The sequence below is a fragment of the Pan troglodytes genome, chromosome 10, assembly GCF_028858775.2.
Source record: "Pan troglodytes isolate AG18354 chromosome 10, NHGRI_mPanTro3-v2.0_pri, whole genome shotgun sequence".
NCBI lineage: Eukaryota > Metazoa > Chordata > Mammalia > Primates > Hominidae > Pan > Pan troglodytes.
The window spans coordinates 9,660,981-9,681,542 of NC_072408.2; the positions used below are offsets into that span (position 1 = coordinate 9,660,981).

Genomic DNA, 20,562 nt, shown 5'->3' on the forward strand with positions numbered 1-20,562 from the left:
TCTACTCAGCTGCCCCCCCAAAGTAGGTGGCCCAGAATAAAGAGGAGAAAGTAAGAGGGAAGTGAAAGGAGAACTTTCCTTTCAGACCAGAGCCAGGCAGGCCAGAGAATCACCTTCTGTGGCAGCCAAGCATCGCTCACCCGGGCAGTGGGGTTCTGAGGGCCACCCTGGCCTGGTCCATCTCCATCTCTCATCTGTCCTCCTGCTTCCTGCCCTCGCCTGCTGTTCCCCATCTCGAACCTCTAAAAAACCAGCCCACAGCCCAGGGGGGACCAAAGCAGAAGTGTGGGACGGCGAGGGGGACCCATGAGTTTCCTCTTATGGTCCTGGCTATCTGTGGAGCCATGACCTTGAGGTCTGTAGCTCCCCCTTTGAAGTCCTTCATATGCTGGAAGCCTCTCACCTTGTGTGTGGCGCAGAAGAAAGGATTCCCAGACTAAGCTCAGGCCTTAGGAAATCTCCAAGGCGCATGGGTTTGTGTGGCCTCCAAGGCTGCATTTTCTGTGAGGTTAAATGTTCACAAAATTTAAGGGGTGTGAGGAACTAGTGAGGAAAGATTTCATTTTGAGGAAGTTGCCTGGGCGCCATCGAGCCCGACTCCCACTCGCCATCTGCCCGGGCTCCAGAGGCAGCTTTGGGAGGGGAACTGTGGTGAGCATGCTGTGGCCTCCTGGAACTGGCTGCTCCCACATGTCCTGAAGAAGGTGGAGTCTGTGACCCAGCGAGGAGCAAGGGGAGTTTGCCAAGAACAGACCTCCTCTGCCACTCTTGATCCCCTGACGCACATGGGGCAAGCTCCTTTGGGGTCGAACAGAACAGACCAGTTGTTTGGAGTAGGTCAGTACCATGGGGTTCTGCACGGGCTTCAGGGTGCTGGCGTGCCCTCGAGGCTGTCTGCAGGACGCTGTGTATGTGCAGTGCACATTACTGCTGGTGGGAGTCCATAGTTCTCAAAAGCTTTTCCTGACTGCCCCACCCTCTCAAAAAAGTAAAGCAGGCCGGGGGCAGTGGCTCATGCCTGTAATCCCAGCACTTTGGGAGGCCAAGGTGGGCGGATCACGAGGGCAGGAGATCGAGACCATCCTGGCTAACACGGTGAAACCCCGTCTCTACTTTAAAAAAAAAAAAAAAAATTAGCCAGGTGTGGTGGCGGGTGCCTGTAGTCCCAGCTACTCGGGAGGCTGAGGCAGGAGAATGGCGTGAACCCAGGAGGCGGAGCTTGCTGTGAGCCAAGATCACCACTGCACTCCAGCCTGGGCAACAGAGTGAGACTCCACCTCAAAAAAAAAAAAAAAGTAAAGCAATACTCATTTAGAGGAAAAGAAAGGGACTGCTTCTGACCCTCCTTAGCAGGACTTACTCTGAGAGAGGAAAAGCTACAAGGACACCCACAGGCTCCCCCTGACCTTGGATCCAGGTTTCCCTCTTCCTCGGCAGGTGCCTGGGACTCCCATTCCAGGGCTATCTCAACCCCATTGCCTTCCCTGTATCAGAGAGTCCGATACACAACAGAACCCTTACACAAGTAGGCGCTCAGTAAATACTTGTTGAACAAACGTGGACTCTGATGTGACCACTGCTAAGAATAATCAAAGAATGACCTCACAGTTCCCATGGTCAAATGGGACCTGCAGACCACAGCCCATCGTGGCCAGCACAGCTGTCAGTGTGGCTTGTGGTCAGGCAGCTCATATGGCTCTCATGCCTTTCTCTCCCTAATCTCGTGTCACCAATCCCACCCATCCTGTATTGGCTCGGGTTTGTTTTTCTTCTCCTGGTGCTGAAGTCTGGTGTGGTTTCCTTTGCACTGTTGGTTCAGACAGTTACCTTATCGCTAAAGGAAAGCTCCCAGGCTCCCTGGGATGGGGACAGTGTCTGACACACAAGGACCTTTCACCCCGCCTCTCCTAACAGCTGCTGTTTTGCTGGATATTTTAGTAGTTCAGCCACTGGGAGAATCTTTGCAGCCAGGATGGCTTCACAGCCATAGGCTCTATTTTTAACAATTGCCGACTTCTGCAAACCTCCATTGCTATCATAGGACCACATGGACTCTGGGGCTTCCTTCCTGCTCTTTATCTCCATTGCCTTCAGTGGCTGTGCAGTGCAAGGTTGACACAGGCCTGCTGAGCCTGGCCCCTTGCCCCCCTCAGCCTCACGCAGACACTCTTCCACTGGTGGAAGCCTTCTGGGACCCTGCGTGCTTCCTTCTGCAGTTGCAGCTGCCAGCCCGCACTGTAGCTGCCTGGTCATTTCCTGTCTCCCCTCCAGCAAGGATTTCGTGTTTACAGCACAGTACCTAGCACATATCAGGTTCACTCGTTCACTCAAAGAGCATTAGCTGAGGACCTACCATGTGCAACGCATCGTTGTAGGCACCTGGGGTACACCTGTGAACAAAGCAGGCCAGAACCACCTGTCCTCACATGGGGAGCTCACATTCTAGCATGGAAGACAAACAGCAAATAATACATGTAATAAATAGGTAATGATACAGTTACCAAGTGAGAAGTGCTCTGGGAAAGCAAACCAGATGTGAGAAAATGGGCATGCTCAGTAAACCCACGTTCAATTGAATTTCACGATGGCACGGCCAAGTGGGCACACACTGGGAATCTTCTTGCCCCAGACACGATATTTGCACTATGCACAATGATTATGTTGGGTGAATTTTCCTAACCAAAATTTAGTAATATCAGATACATCTCAATGGATCTGTAAAGAACATATTGGGATGTAACACTTCATACCAGTCAGACTAGCTAGGTGTCTCGGTACTTCTCAGTCTTTTATTCCCGGCATGCAGAGAACATGTTTATCCAGCATACTTAGACAAATGCATGTGGCTGCTGAAGCTGCGAAGCCCAAGGGCTGAGGGTATTACTATCCCACCTGCCTGAACTCCTTTGAGGCCCCTGGGTGGAAATCGTGGGGTGGTTATCAAACTTGAGCATAGCCTAGAATCACCTGGGATGGTTAATATGCAGACTGTGGGCCACCCTGAGATCTTGGGGGCATGGGGCAGGAATTTGCTTTGTTAATAACTCTCCCAGATGTTTCTGATGCTGGTGGTCCTTGGAGGAACACTGCTATGCAACCTTGTGGAGGTACATGGAGAGCCACACACTTGTGTTGTTACATTTGAAATTGGGAGCTATGGAGAGAACAATGTGATCAGTGGTGCTCAAGCATGCATCAGAATCACCTGTAGGGCCTGTCAAAACGTGGGTTGCTGGGCCTTCCCCACAGTGTCAGGGTGAGGTCTAGGTATGTGCATTTCTGAACAGGTCCCCAGATGACGCTGAAGCTGTTCATCCGTGGGCCACACTTTGAGAGCCATTGATGTGAATCATTCAGGACACTTGTGTGCCTTGGAAGTTTGGGTTTCTATGAGCTAGTTTCACAAGGACAAAGTTGGGTGCATTTTTAGGAAGCCAGAACTTAACCGTGTTTAGTCAGAAGGCATCAGAAGAGATAGATTTGAGAAACTAAATCAGAATAAATTTCCTCTGATGGAAGCACAGCTCTGCAATTTATCTTCACGTCCACCCTCCAGCCAGTGGTGAGCTAATAAATGTTTAAGCATCTCTTCTTAGGGTCAGCGGGTACAGGGGGCTGATTTATTGCTTGCCTATCTCTGTGGTGTAAATACTTCCACCATGGTCAGTTTCAAGCTACCAGTGTGGTCAACGAACACGGAGCTGGGAAGAGATGTGCGCGGTGAGCTCCCCACAGCCCCCAGGAGCCAGCTCCGGCGCACCACTCCCTCTGGCTGCCGTAGGGGTTTGTGACCTTTCAGGGCGTTCGCCACCATTCAGTAGTTACAGTCAGTTTCCACATGAAGGACCATTTCCCTCTAAGCTGTGCTTGCAGTCACAGGACCCTTCTCTGAATACATAAACCAAAACGATTGCCTCTCCCAGCCGGCGGCCCGCAGTACGTGTGAAGCACTGGGGTTTAGCCTCTAACTTCCGGGCTTGGCCCACAGTCCAGGTGGCCAAGGTTATCTTTTGAGGAAGGTTATCTTTCCTCACACCTCCTCTGTGGTTTCAGTTCTCCAGGCCTGTCAGTAGGAGCTGACGCACTTCATACACCAAGGTCAGGGGCCTCCAGGTGCAACAAAAGGCTTAATGTCCAGGCAAACCCAAGTGAGTTAAACCATCCCATGCTGAAGAAATTATTTTTTGAGGTGACCCATTTTCTCAGACAAGTGAATAGAAAACATTGGAGAAATGTTTCTTTTTCAGAAAATAAAACCACAGAGAGAGAGAGTGATTCCTCTTGAGGCAGAGCGGGCCGAGGTCCCCTTTGGTCACAGGAGGTCCTTTGAACATGGGCGATGCCCTGGGTAACACGGGTAACCTGGTGCACACGAACAAAGCCCACGTTCAGCCCCGTCTGTCCCCTCCCGATCTGCTCACACCTGCTGCCTGCCTCTTTGCTGTAACCCAATTCTGCTTCTTCTTTCCTAACTTTCCTTCGTCTTTCCAGATGCAGGACGCTATGGGCTATGAGTTACCCTGGGTGTATTTTGTCAGTCTGGTCATCTTTGGATCCTTTTTCGTTCTAAATCTGGTTCTCGGTGTGTTGAGCGGGTAAGCTGACCGTTTCTATGTCCTCTCCACAACGCAGCCGAGCAAGGTCTCAGGTTCCACTCCGTACATGCCCGGGGTCCTCAGGGATGGGATCCTGACAGGCCCAGGAAAACCACAACAAAGCCTCTGTTCAACCACAGATTCTGACCCATTGGCCAGGCAGGCTGTTTGGCCTCTGATTTGCACCTAGAGGGTCCCCGGGTCCTGGCGCTGCGTGGGTCAGTGTCTCGGGAGCCGGGGACCGGCACTGGCCGTGCTCGGTTGCTGAGTGTGCCTCACTAACTATCATTCCGTTCTTCCAGGTCAATGATGCCGTAGGAAGGGACTGGCCCTGGATCTATTTTGTTACACTAATCATCATAGGGTCATTTTTTGTACTTAACTTGGTTCTCGGTGTGCTTAGCGGGTAAGCAGGACCAAGGAAAAAGGTCTTGATTTTTCCATTTATTTTTATTTATTCTTTCTGCTATTCCTGGCTGTATTCTTTTTCTGGCTCTGATGAACCTGGGATAAGGGGTCACCACAGGAGCCTTGAAGTGGATGTCCTTGTCCTGGCTGGGTAAAGGGTCAGATATGCCACTGGTCTTGGTGGTGGACAATGGAGGAGAGCTGGCTTCACCACAAAAACTGGGTCCAGCTGGCCCCTCCCAGCCTCAAGTAGCTGTCCAGGCAGGCAGGGCACTTCTCCTTGTGCCTTCGTGGCCTCTGGTGAACAGGCCTGGGTAAGAAAAGACTGGTTTAGAACATAAACAAAGACAGACTCAAAATCTAATTCTCATTTTACTTCATAGACTGAGCAGTCTATCTCTGAGTTTCCTTTTCTGAATGGAAAGGACCCTTAACTGTTTAAAGCCATAGATTATTTAAGAATAGAGGAGATGGGATGCAATTTCCTCTAACTTTATATCTAGTTGGCTGCAAGTATCACATCTACCTAATTTCAGCCCTTGCTCAGATGAAGTTAGAAGTGGTAGAAGTAACCGGGCATGGTGGTGCACACCTGTAGACCCAGCAACTCAGAAGGCTGAGACAGGAGGATCACTTGAGCCCAGGAGTTCAAGGCTGCAGTGAGCTATGATCGTGCCACTGCACTGCAGCCTGGCCAACATAGCAAGACCCCATGGTAGAAGTAGCACGTGGTTGGAAGGAAGCACCTGAGGATGGCCACCTTTTCACCATGGAAACGCATAGGATATTTCCTCAACCCACTTTCTTCTTCAGAAGTCCACACCAGCCATGCCAAGGCCTAACACCTAAATGCTCCTGGTGACCTGCTCATGGGTAACCCACTCTGCTGCCTTTGCCACTTGGGGGAGGGGGGTAATCTACTTCTACTCTGCTTGAGACTGGTCAGCTGCTTTGCAGAGTCTTTCCTAAATGTCTAGAGAGGTTAATGCTGGGAGAAATTTAGGCATAAAGACAAAGATTGCTCTCCACTTTCCCCCAGTACCTAAACTGGGAATCGCTACTCCCAGCTCCTACAGCTGCCCTAATGCAGTGCAGAGCAGTGGGCTTGGCCTTCAGAGCTGCGTAGAGGAAAGAATCTCCTCCCAGCTCTTCCACCTCCCATGGAGAATGGCCCAGTAGAGACCTTGATGACAAAATGCCTTTTGCCAAGGTGAGGCCACACAGGAGACTAGTGCCTTCCATCAGGGATAATAGTGATGAGCAGAACAACGTAAGTCCCTGATTCATTGCCTGGAAGGTAGAGAGGTTTTCAGTTTTATGTTCAAACACAAGAAAATGCCCATGTGTTTATATGTGAATCTCTAAGGAAAGGATTGAAAAAATCAACCTCATCACCCTGAATCAAAGCAGAAATTGAGGCATCCCAGCTCTGCCCTTGCTGGGTACATAATGTTGGGTGGTTTCACCTCTTTAAATCTTAGTTTCCCCATCTGAAAAAGTGAAGATGATAATTCCAATGCATAGGTGGCTGTGATGATAGAATAAGATCATTTTCAGAATTCTTAACACAGTGGTATATAATAAGTGCCCAATAATGGTGCTATCATTACAATGATTATTACTTACTTGGTGCCTGTTATAACTGGAAGTATAGAATCATCAAATGTTAGACATGCTCCAGCCTTTCCTCTTAAAGATGAGGAGCGTGAGCCCAGAGATGTTAAGTGATTTGTACAACGTCACTTCCCTGGTAAGTAGCAGAACCAGAGCCAGCCCTCAAGGCACCGCCTCCCATGAGATCTATGATGAATGAGCTTGAACTGCAACACAAGCCACAGCTCAAGACTTTTAAAAGAATGTAACTCCACTTTCTTCCCCTGGAGACTGGGAACCAAATCTGAGCAAGTAACCCCCCACCGAGAGCCTGAAGTGGAGAATGAGGGCTGGGCCCTGAGGGTCCTCCCTGAGCAGAGCGTCTGCCCAGGAATCAAAGCAGTGAAGTCAAGTGACAGAAGCTGCTGATGTTGGGGAAGAAGCCACTTTGAAGGCCATATCTTGGCTGACTCAGCCTGAATGCGCTAGGGTGTATTTAGACCCCTCACCCCAAACCTGGAGCTTAGTAACATTCAAAAATGTTGGTTGACTCAGAACAAGAACATTAAGGCTATTTGACCTCTGAACTTAGGAGTCTTTGAGTCGATACGCTGGTCTTTCCTGGAGACCTTCCCCAACCTCTGTTTCCTGACCTGTTCTGAGAGCTGCCGTCTGCTCCTTGCAGCTCCTGAATCACTCACTGATAGAACATCTGCCAAGGCTTCCTTGGCCAAGGGTCTGCCCTAAAGAGCAAAGATGTGTGTATGGGTGAGCACCTCCCCTTTCTGGTTTAAGGAGGCCTCTCCTCATGTGTCAAGGGCTGGCCACTCTGAATTGGTTGCCCCCGCCCCATGCAGTGCCAAAGCTGGAATCAGGCTTCTGTTGGCTGACCACTCAGAGGCAACGGTTTCCAGTCAGTGTCTTGATTAGCCAGGACCGTAGAATAGTCACACACTTACTGGGTGCAGATGTAGTTGACCATGCAGTCAAACACCCACTTATTCATCAGACTTCTGATTAAGCTACACTTCCAGAAGCATTCAAAAAGGTCTCACTGCTCCATGAAATTGACTGTCACATTAACAGTCACTAGCATTCTCTGTGTCAGGCTCTGTGCTCGGCGTGTTCGCTAGATTCGCTCAGTTAATGCTCATGGCAACTCAGTGAGCTGGTGCTATTCCTGTGTCCATTCTACAGAGAAGGAAAGTGAAGCTCACCAGGCAAAATGACCTCAATTCCAGCAGGTGAAAAATGCAGGATGCAGAGCTGAGCCCAAGCGATGTGAATCCATCACTTCTATCCCTGACCTCTGTGGTGTACTCTCCCCAAACCCATAGGACGGGTTCATCCCATGCTTTTAAATGACAGGCGAGAAATGTACAGGGGAAGAGCAGAAGCTGCAGTGGGAAGGGTGAGAGGAGCGAGCAGGCAGGCACAGAAGCAATCAGCACAGACTGCGGGAAACAGCCAGCAGGCACACAGAATCCCAGCAGGAAGCTGCGAAGGCAACCGCCCAGAGGCCTGCAGCAGGGCTGGGCTGTTTAGCAGAGGGACCGGCAGCCCTGCAGATCTTCATGGCCCTTGAAAGAGAGCAAAGCCACTAACTGAATAGCACTGCAGTCTTGGAGCCTTCGGGGACTGGGAGAGGTGGGTGTGAAACCCTACATTCCAACAATTAAGGATAATATGATTTTATAGCCCTGCACAGTAACTCATCCTCATAAATTATGTCCTTCAGTCACTAAGGAAAGATTGAACAGTGCTTGGTGTGTTGTGCTTGTGAAGGTAGAGAAGATGACTCCATAAAGCTTCCATTTAAAGTGTGGAAATTCAGGGCTGCGCATGGTGGCTCATGCCTATAATCCCAGTGTTGGGAGACTGAAGCAAGAGAATCATGCGAAGCTAGGAGTTTGAGATCAGCCTGGGCGACATAGTGAGACCCTTTCTCTACAAAAAAAAAATTTTTTTAATTATCTGGGCTTGGTGGCAGCACCTATAGTCCCAGGTATTCGGGAAGCCGAGGTGGGAGGATCACTTGAGTCCAGGAGTTTGAGGCTGCAGTGAGCCATAGTCATGCCACTGCACTCCAGCCTGGGTGACAGACCGAGACTCTGTCTCTAAAAGTAAAAAAGAAAAAAATTTTAATGGAAATTCAAAGACTTTTGGCCCTGAGAGGATTAGACCTCTTCTATCTGGAGCATGCACACATCCAGAACACCTATTTCTGATGAGGCCAGATAAAGTCAATATAAAGAATAGATATTAAAGGATTTTTTCAAAATACTTTAGCATCTGATGGTCCTCACATTAACCCTATGCAAGACATAGGACTGGTGCTCTTATGGATAATAATCAGATTATGATTACCTCCCCTCAGAAAGCTCAATCTCCAGCCGACTAGAATAAAGACAACGGTGATGATGACATTCTTGAAATTGCACTTGAAGCTGTAATGAGGTGGAAGCCTCTGGACTCTGGTTGCTTTTTGTTTTAAGCGACTGCAAACAGAGGGCTTGGGAAGTGCGCCTCCAGTTGGCAAGAGGCCCACGATTTCTTACATAGGTAGTCATCCCATCCCTTTTCCCACTGGGAGATGGGCATGTCTTGTCCCCAAAAAGCAGAGGACCCGGGAGGTAGGCATTTTACAGCCAGGAAGTATCGCTGGACCATGGACCCACAGTTAAGACACAGTATCTGGGACCAGAAGAAAGCAATAAAAGGTCAGGACACATGTGCCTTGTGGGGGGGAGCAGAAGAGATGGCCCAACATACACAGTCATGTTATGGAATGTAACCCTTACATGTTATGGAATGTAACCCTTACATGTTATGGAATGTAACCCTTATTCATGACGGTTACATTCCATAAAGTCACCACAAACATGAAGTAGTGGACACTGAGACGTTGGTCCTGAGGAACCACAGAGTTATTTCCTGTGAGCCTCTGCTCACATTTTGTCAACCAATCAATACATAACCTTGTTTTAAGTGTGTTTCTATTTAAAGACACCTTATTTAATATATATGATTGATTCATGAACATTAAACTCGTGGCCACCAGCACCGTAACTCGCACCTGAGTGAAGCTTATTTAATGCACGTGTTTTCTCTGTGCAGCACATCATAGCCCTCCCGCGCATAGTGACACAGGACGGCACTTCAGCATTACGCTTGGGGCCATTTTAAACAGCAAAATCACCAACAAAAAGCACAAAAATGAGAAAACATGGCACTAAGTGGACGGTGAAAAGGACACCTCACAGTATGAGAGCTGAATTGGGAAGGCAGAACTCTGCATGCCCCTTGTTTGGCCTCAGCGGGAACATGTAGAGTTTTTGTCATCTGCACATGTCCACAGATGACTGAAAGTGCCACGAGTATTGATTCTGGAGTTACAAACACATTTTAGTGAGTAGGCGCATTTGTAGATGTGGGATCCACAAATAAGGAGCCTGGGTGGTATCGATGATCAAAGGGCCTAGCACACCTCGGGCTGTTGGTTGGATTCCACACACACCGCCCTGTGCATGCTTCACATTGCTGATCCCTGGCCCCTGGCTCTCCACACCACCCCTCATTTTTCATGTTGGCCATTGCTGCTGAGAGATGCAGTCCTGTCTCGTGACAAATCCCACAGCTGTGACTGATTGTCTTGCCGGCTCCAGTCCCTGGGCCCAGTGCAGACTGTCAGGCTGGGGCTCCATGTCTTCATTAGCTCAGTCCCCAGAGCAGGAACATGGCTGGCATCCAGGCAAGGAGATAAAGAGAGCCAGGCACTGCCACTAGCAGATCCTTTACCGCGGGAAACCTTGGCTCTTCTTCCATCCAGCCTCAAGCCTGTCTGTGCCTCACACTCCATGGGATCCAGCCATGCTCCAGATCTGACTAAAGCCCTTCTCCATCCCTCTCACACTCCCAAAACACATCCTTCCACTATGAGGAAAATTATCTTCAAGCCAGGCAGAATCACCAGCATACCTCGTGTTCTGTTTCTCCCCCTGTAATGTTTATTTTAGATCCCCAGAGGCCTTGGGGTATAGATGGTGAGCTTCATTCCATGGGACTGATGCTGTAAAACAGGATTGGGCCAATTGTCCCTACTCCAGTTGAGTCCCAGTCCTATTCTCCCAACTCCAAAAGAAGGATGCGTAGGTGTTTTGTAACCAGAACTTGAACCCTCTGCAAAGTCACTCAAAAGAGCTGAAGTGAGCCCTTACAAGGGACTGTGAAGTTCAACCCCTTGCAACTCCAAACCCACCCCAGAGGGGTGCAAATGGAGGTAGACAGAAAGACAGTCAAGAGAGGAGGCCTTGAAACACAGTTTTTGGAGTTGATTTGCATAGGGAGAAAAAATGCTATATGAGGTTACTGTCTCCAGGAGCAAGACTAAGGCCCCGAAGGCTTAACCAGGTACAGGGGATAAGAGGTTAGGAGGAGAGGGGATGGCATCTCTCTATGATCATCCCCAGAAGGGAAGGAGCAAAGCTTCCCTCGCCATTGTGAGCTGTCAATCTGTCCCTTTTCCCTAGCATAAAACTCCTTGGGAAAGAAATGAAGGTACCCGCTGGTTGGCAGGAAGCCCAAGAAACAGCAAGTTCCATCCAATTAGAATTGGATTCAATCAAATTTAAGAAGAAAATTCAATCCAAACCAGAGCATCATTAAGGCAGCAGTTGAAGAGAACTGGTTAGCTTGAGAGCTCCCACATTCTCCCAATTAAAAAGTTCCCTAGGCCCCACCCCAGCCCAACTCCATCTCACCATAAAGATGGTGCATGCTGAAATCAGTGCTCTCCCAAGTGGCACAGGCCAAATGCAAGCACTAGGCAGTGCAGGTAGTGATGGAGCTGCCCCACATGACAGTAGACTCAGGAGCAGAGCCCTTTGCCCTCTTATGGTTTGTGGTGCTGTCCCTCCTTCCATGGTGCCTTTCCTAGAGTGTGGCTTCAGCAAAAAATTCTCCAAGGTGCTTCCAGCAGCCTCTTGCCCTGAACTGGGCCTTCATGGGTGAGAGAGGAAGACATCATGGCTCCAAGAATTAACCAAGATGTCCTGTGCATGTACACACACACACACACACACACAAATACACACATACATGCACCACCAAGGGCCTCATTTCCCAAAGACTGCATATCAAAACCAAAAATACTCCCCTATACCTATTTTGCAAGAAAAGGCACAGACTTGCTTTGAGAGTTGAGAATTCACTTTGTTGATGATTGCCTTCTCCTGCCAGCCTCCTCCTTGCTCAGAAAGTGAATTCGAAGTCAGAGAGAAAATTAGGACAGAATCATAGAAAAGAAATAGTTATTGTGTCAGAAATTTTTCAATAGGCCACTCTTCCAGCAAATCCCACTCCAGTTTCAATTTCTACTCATTATTACTTTAAATCAAATGCATCATTTAACTTTTATATCATCTTGATTTTATGTATTTTTCTATTCTGATTGGATTTCTTTAAACCAAAAGGGCAGCCCCCAGGACATTTTCTTGTGTTTGGAATCTTCATTTGTCTCCATGTGGGAGAGAACCTTCTCTAGATTAGAAATCCTTCCAGGAATGCTGAATGGCAGGTTGAGCTCGTCATAAGAATAGAGATTGAGGACATTAAATCTCCTGGGTCCCAAATCAGTGGTATACTGGTGAATATTTAACAATTGGCTCTCTATGGGGAAAGCCCTGGTTTTCAGCATTTGCCAGTTACCATGGTGTAAATATTCCCACTGTGGCCGATCTCAAGCTACCAGCGAGACATCCCTGAAGCCAGAGTTGGGAAGAGACATGAATGATTGGCTCTCAGGACCTGGGGCGAGTGAGTGGGCTTTGGTACACTGCTGGTCCTAACACCTTGTGTCACCTGGAGACCCTTGGGAGAATTTTAAACTACCACTCAATACTGGGTGGGATGGAAATGCATGTTCTGGAATGGTGGTGGAGGTTTTTAGTTACTGCTTGTAACGGGTTCCCAGGTCTTCGGAGAACAGTTATTAAAAAGCAAAGCCTGTGATCATGATCCAGGAAAAGAGGGAGATGGACTTCATCCATCCCTTTAAGCCTCTCCTGGCCAGTGTCAGGAATGTCCCCTTACTGATGCTTCCCATCGAGGTGAGAGTAGACCTAACCTAGGCTGACTAGCGGAGCTGTCTGTGGAAAGTAGGGGCGTGTGGGCAGGTTTCTCCCTGCAAAGCAATTAAGATTCTTGTTTCTCCTTATCTCCATCTCTCCTTCCATCCTCGACCCTTCTCGGTGCTCCCTCCTTCTCTGTGCTCTCCTGCCCTGCCCCTCCTCTCACTCTCACCAGAGAGTTTTCCAAAGAGAGGGAGAAGGCCAAGGCCCGGGGAGATTTCCAGAAGCTGCGGGAGAAGCAGCAGCTAGAAGAGGATCTCAAAGGCTACCTGGATTGGATCACTCAGGCCGAAGACATCGATCCCGAGAATGAGGACGAAGGCATGGATGAGGAGAAGCCCCGAAACAGTGAGCAGCCGTCTTCTTCTGTGTTTGGGCTGGGTTCTGGGGGAGAGGAGACAGCATCGGGGTCAGCACAGAACTTTGACCGCTACCCTTTCTTGGCAGCCCACGGGGTGCCTCCCTGGAGCAGCAGTTATCTCACTGATGGCAGTCACTTGCTGCACACAGACATCGGTCACATGTGGGAAATCATAGCTGTCGATCTAGAAAACCTCATGCTCCTTTTAGAATATTTCACCTTAAAAGACCGTTGAGATTTTGCTAAGGCAGAGGCTTTTTTAAAATCAGAGATCCTTCTCCTCCAGGTTCCACCTCTTCGGGCAGGGGCACAGGCTTCCCATTTGAAAGCGCAGGCTTGTTTAAAAGGAACAATGTGTGCCAAGCAGCTGCCTGGAAAACTTTATACCTGCTCAGGATTCCTTCCCCCTTTGCAGATTTCCATGCACCACTGAGCTTTCTCATAGGAAAGGTAGTCAAAGGTTTTCCTTAAGGGGGTTAGATTCAAAGACCTGGGGAAGTGCTAAGTGGGAGTGTTGGGGGAAGCCCAGAGGAATTCGGCAGAATGCAATTAGGTGATGGAAGTTGAGCCAATTCCCTTCCTCGGGGGTTCACGTGGCCCCTTGTTGGATAGGCTGTGGCTGAGATAGAAATGAAAGTGATGGATGACATTGACTCATAAATACGTAAAAAATGATGGATCATGAAAATTCAGGCTCTTATCAGATTAGCTCCATGGTTCTCAAAGCATGGCCGCTGACCAGCAGCATCAGCATTACCTGGAAACTTGTTAGAAATGCAAAGTCTTGGGCCCCACTCCAGATCTATTGACCCAGAAACTGTGGGGATGGGGCCCAGGAATCTCTGTTTTGACAACTACCCCAGGTGATCAAGATGCATAGTAAATTTGAGAACCTTTGGGTTAACTCTAACCACTCTCTATATCTCATTTGGCCTTGATCTCTGTGACTCGAATCATACTCTTTCTTTCTTTTTCTGTGTGTGATATCTTTCTCTCTCACTATACATGTTTGAATAGGTGCATTTTTGTCCTCTCAAGCAGCCTTACTTAAAAACAGTTTCCTAAACACTGAGCATCTAGAGTACTCCACGAAGCAAACAGGTTAAAGAGCCATCCAGGGCATTTGCTGTGTGGAGTCATGCTGGTAAAGACAGGGAACTGGAACTTCACCCTGAGCAGAGAGGATGATGAGAAGAGCTGCCAGGAGCAGAAACAGGTGCAGGAAGAAAGGACGAAGACAGCCAAAGATGTTCACGGGAGCAGAATCTCTGCTCCCTCATTTCAAAGATAGATTTAATAAATCTATCAACTGCTCCCTTTCTGATAACGCTGCTCAAGGAGCAAATACAAAATTAAAGCACACAAACAACAAGGGACTGGTAACAACATAATTTAGTAACCTAAGGAGGCCTTTGTGCTCCACTAAGTGGTTTTGCAAGTTGGAATACAGGGTCTTTGATGGATTATAACGATGAGCCATGATGCCGTTGAGGGTCTTCCTGGAAAAATGCCTGACAGCTTCTATTACACTGTTGATGGAACTGAGGAGAAGTTGATTAGTTTGTGGCACTGAGTGGTATGGTAAATAAATAAGTTGGCCTGTGAGCCACGGAGAAGCCTACCTCTAAAATGCAGGAATTTGTATGCTGGCTCCTGGCGCCACCCTAAGTCAGAGCACTGGCCCTACCTTGTGACTGACGGTGATGAGCAATTCTGTAGCACGTGTTATTGAAAACCTGCAATAGCCACTACACGCTTAGCAGCCAGTGGCTGTCCACCGAGATAACAGAACATTGCGATTCTGTTCTCTGCCTAAAACAGGAGCTTCCAAGGGAGAGTGTGCTGCTTCTCCATCTAACCCATTAAATGAATAAATTCTTAGGAGAGTTCCCAGCATGGAGTATTATTTGCTGCTGGAGCAGATCACATTGACAAGGCCCATCTACCCAAATTCCTTGACAAACTTTGAGAAGAGCATAATGAGCTGCCTAACCCAATAGACAGTCTCACTAAGATTTTCCTAAGCCTAGATAAGGATGGCCTTAGACTCTGGAGACTGGTTTCTCTCACCTTGCACTGCTTCCTTATGGCTGGAGGAGCCCTGGGGGTCTGTTTCTTGTCCTCAGAGGACTGGAATGGGAGCCTGGCTCCTTCATTAGTGGAAATGCTAATTAGTGGGACAGTTCCAGGGGATGAGGCAGGGGAATGAATATTTTAAAAAGCAAGATGTAGAGAGTAAGATAGACACACGCAATGAAGTGGAACGTGAGAGACAGGAGTGGAGCTGGGAAGAGACTGTGTCTGTTGGGGAAGTCCAGTTAAAAGTAGAATTGATGTGATGAAATGATTAAGGAATCAGAGGCCTAATTCACTTGCAAAAAAGGTAAGACAGTGGCTCAGAAACTATCTTCCTGTCTTGAGAATTTCATAGATTGCTCTTTGAAACAAATACAAGGGGAGAAATCCTGCTACGTTTGAAGCATGTGTGTTTCAATTACCGTAATATCTTAGCCTTTGAAATTTCTAAAAGACTATAGTATGGTATGTTTGCCAGTTCTCTTCAGCTCAAAAGCCAAGTCATCTTTTAAGAGAAAAGGCCGATCACTCTTCATCAGCAGCTGTGGTGACTCCGCTTCTCCCCTGGGCAGCATCTGGATGCCCGTGATGTGAGGCTGGGGAGGTGGGGCTGAGTGCAGTGCAGGAGCTGCTTGGTGACACCCAGCATATCTGAGGGGAGCCCAGGGATTCTGTTTCCTTAGGGAAAGCTGCAAAAGCCACCAAGGAGTAGAAAAAATGGGCTGGAAGGACAACAGAAAGAAAGCATGCAGTTGGGGGCATTTCTCTAAATATTAGTGTAAGTGAAGTGGCCAGTAAGTTATATACAAAAATATGTTCCAGTTCATTCATTCATTAGTCCACCCATCCACACATGAAAGGTCTGCTCTCTGCCAGGCACTGCTGTAGACACTGGTGATAGAGCAGTGAACAAGGGAGTCAAAAGTCCCTGCCCTCGTGGAACTTAGATTCTAGTAGAGAGACAGATGGTAAATCAAATAGCATGCCAGAGAGGGGGGAAGCAGTGAAGGGGGAAGAGTGTTGAGAGGTTGTGATTTTAAGGGGGCAGCCAAGGAATGTCTCACGAACGAGACAGCATTGGAATAAAGACGTGGAGGCTGGAAGGAAAAGCACCATGCAGATAGTTGGGAAAAGAGCCTTCTAGAGGCTAGCGAGAAGGGGCCAATGAGAAGGGGCCACGCTGATGAATCCGGAGCTGAGGAGGCTTGTGCAGCTGGAGAGGAGGGAGTGAGGGGGTGAATGGTGTAAGGTGAGGCTGTGGGACCCAAGGAGTAGGGTATATAAACTATTGTGAGAACTTGGCTCTTACTGGGAGTGAACCAAAGAGCCTCTGGGTATTTAATTGCTATTAAGCAGAGAAGCAACACGATCTGACAGACACTTATCAGGGTCCGTCTGCCTGCCATGTGCAGAATGGAGTGAAGGTGGGCCAGGGAGAGGCAGGGGTCCCGTCAGGTGCCTGCTGCCTCAGGAGATGCTGGGCCTGGTCTTGACACCCATGGAAGTGATAAGGTCAGACTTCAGGATGATGTCATTTGCAGACGCATCAGATATGGGATGTGAGAGAGAGAGGTAGGGCATTTTCCAAGGCAATTGTCCTAAACGATGCCAAGAGGGGAATTGTCATTTATGGATATGGGGAAGTCTGTGAGAGGAACGGGTGTCAGGGCAGGAGGATCAGGAAAGCCATCTGAGACCTTTAAGTTTGAAGTGCCTATTAAACATCCAGGTGGAGATGTTGAGTATGTAATAAGGAATGAACCTCTCCAGGAGAGAGATCTGTGGCTGAACTATAATTTGGGAAGTCAACAACATATAGAAGATACTTAACCCCTGGATCTCTGGACAGGATCACTGGGGTGTGAGTGTAGACAGAAGTGAGACGCGGTCCAAGAACTGAGTCCTAGCCCCACTGATGTTTGGAGATTGGGATAAAGGGAAAGAACCAGCAAACAGGACTCCTAAAGGCATGGCCAGAGAGACAGGAGGGAATGCAAAGGAAGGGGTGTGAGCATTGCTGCTGTGACTAGAAACTGACCATTGGGCTTAGCAATGTGGGGCTCACTTGCTGGTGCCTTAACACAGGCTGTTGGATGAAATGCTGGGGAGAAAGCTTCCTGGCAAATCAGCCTTACCCTGTGCATCTCTCGAGTCTGCATGCCTCCTGCAATGGCATGGAGCGTTGCTCTGCAGGCTTCTTGCTTCTTTGGCATGGCCCAGCTTCCAGCCATCTGAAGAGTCTGGCCATCAGGAAACCAGAAAGAGGAGAGGAGGAGACTCACACAGACTCTAGCATGCCCATGGCCTCAAGACAGTCAGTGTCTAAAGCTTAGCCCATCATGATGTTCCCTTCTACAGCAATGCCAATACTAGCCACTGCCTCTGCAATGGGTTACAGACAGTCTTGGAAAAAAGAGGACGTGATACTCAAGAGCCATTTCAGAGCCAAAAAGGCAAAAAAGAGGCAAGAAAGGGGCACAGGGTTATTGTCATCAGCAGAGATGCACTGCTCAAAGGGACAGGGCTCATCTTCCAGCTCTGACGTTAAATCTAATAGAAGGTCAGACACTACAGGGAGAAGCCTTAAAGAAAAAGAGACAGATTCTCTTCTTTTTCCTCTTCAAGATGAAAAAACATATCTATTAAATATCCATCCTTACAGGAATCTCTCTTTCATGTCATTAAGACAACTTAAATGCACCCTGGCTCTCTAAAGCTTGCAGTTCAATACAGACATTGATGTGGATGAGCATGTAAAAAGACAGACAGATGGTGGAACCAAAATATTGAATTTCCAGAGACCTTTGTTCACTTGTTTATCTGCTGACCTTCCCTCCACTGTTGTCCTATGACCCTGCCAAATCCCCCTCTGCAAGAAACACCCAAGAATGATCAATTTAAAAAAAAATTGAATTTCCATGCAGATAAGCAGGATTAAATATTTACCCCATGGTATCGAGTTATGTGACTCGGGAGCCACTTTTGCAGTCATCACCAGCTAGCAGAGCCACGTGCCTGCTGCCTGCCCCACAGAGTCTAGGATCACATATTACTGAGACTGGAGATTGGAAGGCTTGTAAGAGCTGCAGGTTGCCCACGAAAGGGCCCCATGTGGCTTGAGAGCAGTAACCTGAATATCGCTGATTTACATTATTTTATATGTGTCAAGGGCATGTACATAGTTATTTGATCTTTAAAAAAAAATCAGTACGATCAGTATTTATCCTGGAACTCTCGATACCTACAACACAATCCCATGTCATGGCACATACGAGTCACACAAACACACGTGAAGCATCTGGCTCAGATTACATGAGAAGACATGCCAATATTTGTTTTTGTCCTTGATTCTGTTCATACCTTGCACTGTTGAGTGATCATGCTGCCAGGCCATGAAGTGAGAGCAGATCCTTAAGGCAGAGCCTGGAAGTAGTTCCTGGGCCTTCACGTTAACTCTTAGCTGGTCCTAATCAGAGCCCTGGAAACTTTAGTGCTGGAAAGTTGCTGGAGAGATCAGGTGAGGAAACTGGAGCCCAAGGTGGGAAACAGCCACCTGCCTAAATGTTACTGAAGTCAGCACTCAAACCCAGGGCTCCAGATTCCCCACGCAGGACCCTGCCCAGCAGACCACAGTGCTCCTTACAGAAGGCTTCTTGGATACCCAGGCAGCAGCACTCCCTAACTGTCCCTCTGTCCCCCTAGCTCTTGGGGCACATCCCCACTTATCTTGTGGAATTACATCCACCTCTTTACACTTGCTTGCTGGGCTACACTGAGAGGTCCTTCTCGGGGATGCCTTTAATTCACCCTTGTGTCCCCATGACCTGACATAGGCCAGAGCATGGGAATGTCATGGCACATATGAGTCACATGAACACACGCAAGCGCGAGTGCATGCCATATGCCAGTTTTCGCAAAGCACCTTCTGCCATGCTCTAAGCTGTTGGAACAGGTGAGCTCACACTGCCCCTGGACTGAGTTGGCTCATTGTTCTGTCTGCTCAGAATTGACTTCCTTGTGGCATCGCCGATGACATCCTTTCAAAGTCATTTCCTTTCATGAACACGGTTGCTTTCCAATAGCCCTCAGTCACTCTCAACTCTTGGAAGGCACCATTTGGAAACAGGCGAATAAGCACAGAGCCCCCCATACGTGTGGACAGTGGCGATGACAGGGAAATTGAAGTGCCGTGGGAAAGCATTGGGAGTTCTTAAGCAACGAGATTGTGCTGTTCCCTGAAGACCATGGTGGCTAGTGGGGCTGTGTACTGGGGCTCTGCAGTGAAACCACTGATGGATATTTCTGGTTCTGGTAGTCATGAATACCCATGGGCGAGGTCCTGTGGACTTGGTGTTGGGAGAGGCGTCTCACCCAATGCGGGGCGTGGGGGCCATGTTGTAGTAAGGATCCAGAAGGGGTCTGTTCATTGGTAGCACATTACCTTTGGAGCACAGCCTGGCTGCTGTGCTATCTGGCCCCGTAAGTGTACAGATGCCATTTTCCCAGCCAGGGGAGCAGTGGAAGAGCTATGGAAAGGCTGTGTTGTGTATACAGTGCAAAGTAGGCACGTCAGCCTGTTTCAGTGAGCTGTCGGACACTTCGCAAAGCAAACCCACCAGCTCTGGGCAAGGCTTGCTAGGTTAAGCTGTTGGGAAGCCATGACAGTCTTCTCATTGACCAATGGCCATGTGCTTCAGAGGAGTGGGAAGGTGACAGCCACATAGCATTTTGACAGGAGACATTCATAGCTTCCTGGGCCTGGCATTAGATCAACATAAAGGTGCCTGGCAGCTCTGCCAAGCCATCAGCTAATAAAGGCTCTGCTCCCCTTGGGGAGACGCCTACTTGACTTTAGGGGAGTGTCCAGGCCAAAATGATAACCTTGATAAGCCAACAAACTCCAGAATCCAGATGGCTAGGTTTATGGTGGAGAATATTGTCAATACCAGCTGAGAAAGGCACCAGAAGAAGGATTCCCACACCCTTTTTAGATACCTGCCTTTGTATTGGTCTACCTTTCACTGTGTAACAGCTATGGTAGGAACAGAGGCTGTGTGGAGGGGCCTATGAGCAGCAGGGGCTGGGTCGGGTGTTGTGGAGGCCACACTGTGGTTTTGGAGGGACAGGAGTTACCAGGGAGCCACCGGGACCTCTCCTGCAGTTTAAAGTGGATGTGGATAGAGAGCAGCTGTGTTCCTGGGATCACTGGCTAGCCAGCCACCCTGCAGGGGCAGAGCAAACAGGTTGTTAGCTCTTGAACTGCCAGGCACACTGGGGGTCCTTGGCAGGGTGTGGAGCATGAAGGCCCTCTTCCTCTCCAGGGCCTGGAGGACAGCATCCTCTACCTGCCCGCCAGGGTCCCAGCCCAAACCAGCATCTTCCGAGCCCACTTCTCTCTCCA

At 48.7% G+C, this 20,562-nt stretch overlaps 1 protein-coding gene across 50 annotated transcripts in view; it reads left to right on the forward strand.

Moving 5' to 3' along the window:
* CACNA1C (calcium voltage-gated channel subunit alpha1 C) overlaps positions 1–20,562 on the forward strand; it is a 723,808-nt gene that overhangs the window by 525,345 nt on the left and 177,901 nt on the right. For 36 of the 50 annotated variants that reach the window (XM_016922741.4, XM_016922752.4, XM_016922763.4 and 33 more), the window contains exons 8-9: positions 4,898–5,001; positions 12,900–13,072. In XM_016922741.4, coding sequence (XP_016778230.1) covers positions 4,898–5,001; positions 12,900–13,072 — 277 coding nt within the window. Of the gene's footprint in view, positions 1–4,491; positions 4,596–4,897; positions 5,002–12,899; positions 13,073–20,562 lie in introns of all 50 variants that reach the window. The other 14 variants (XM_016922778.4, XM_016922781.4, XM_016922779.4 and 11 more) reach the window with 1 other exon arrangement.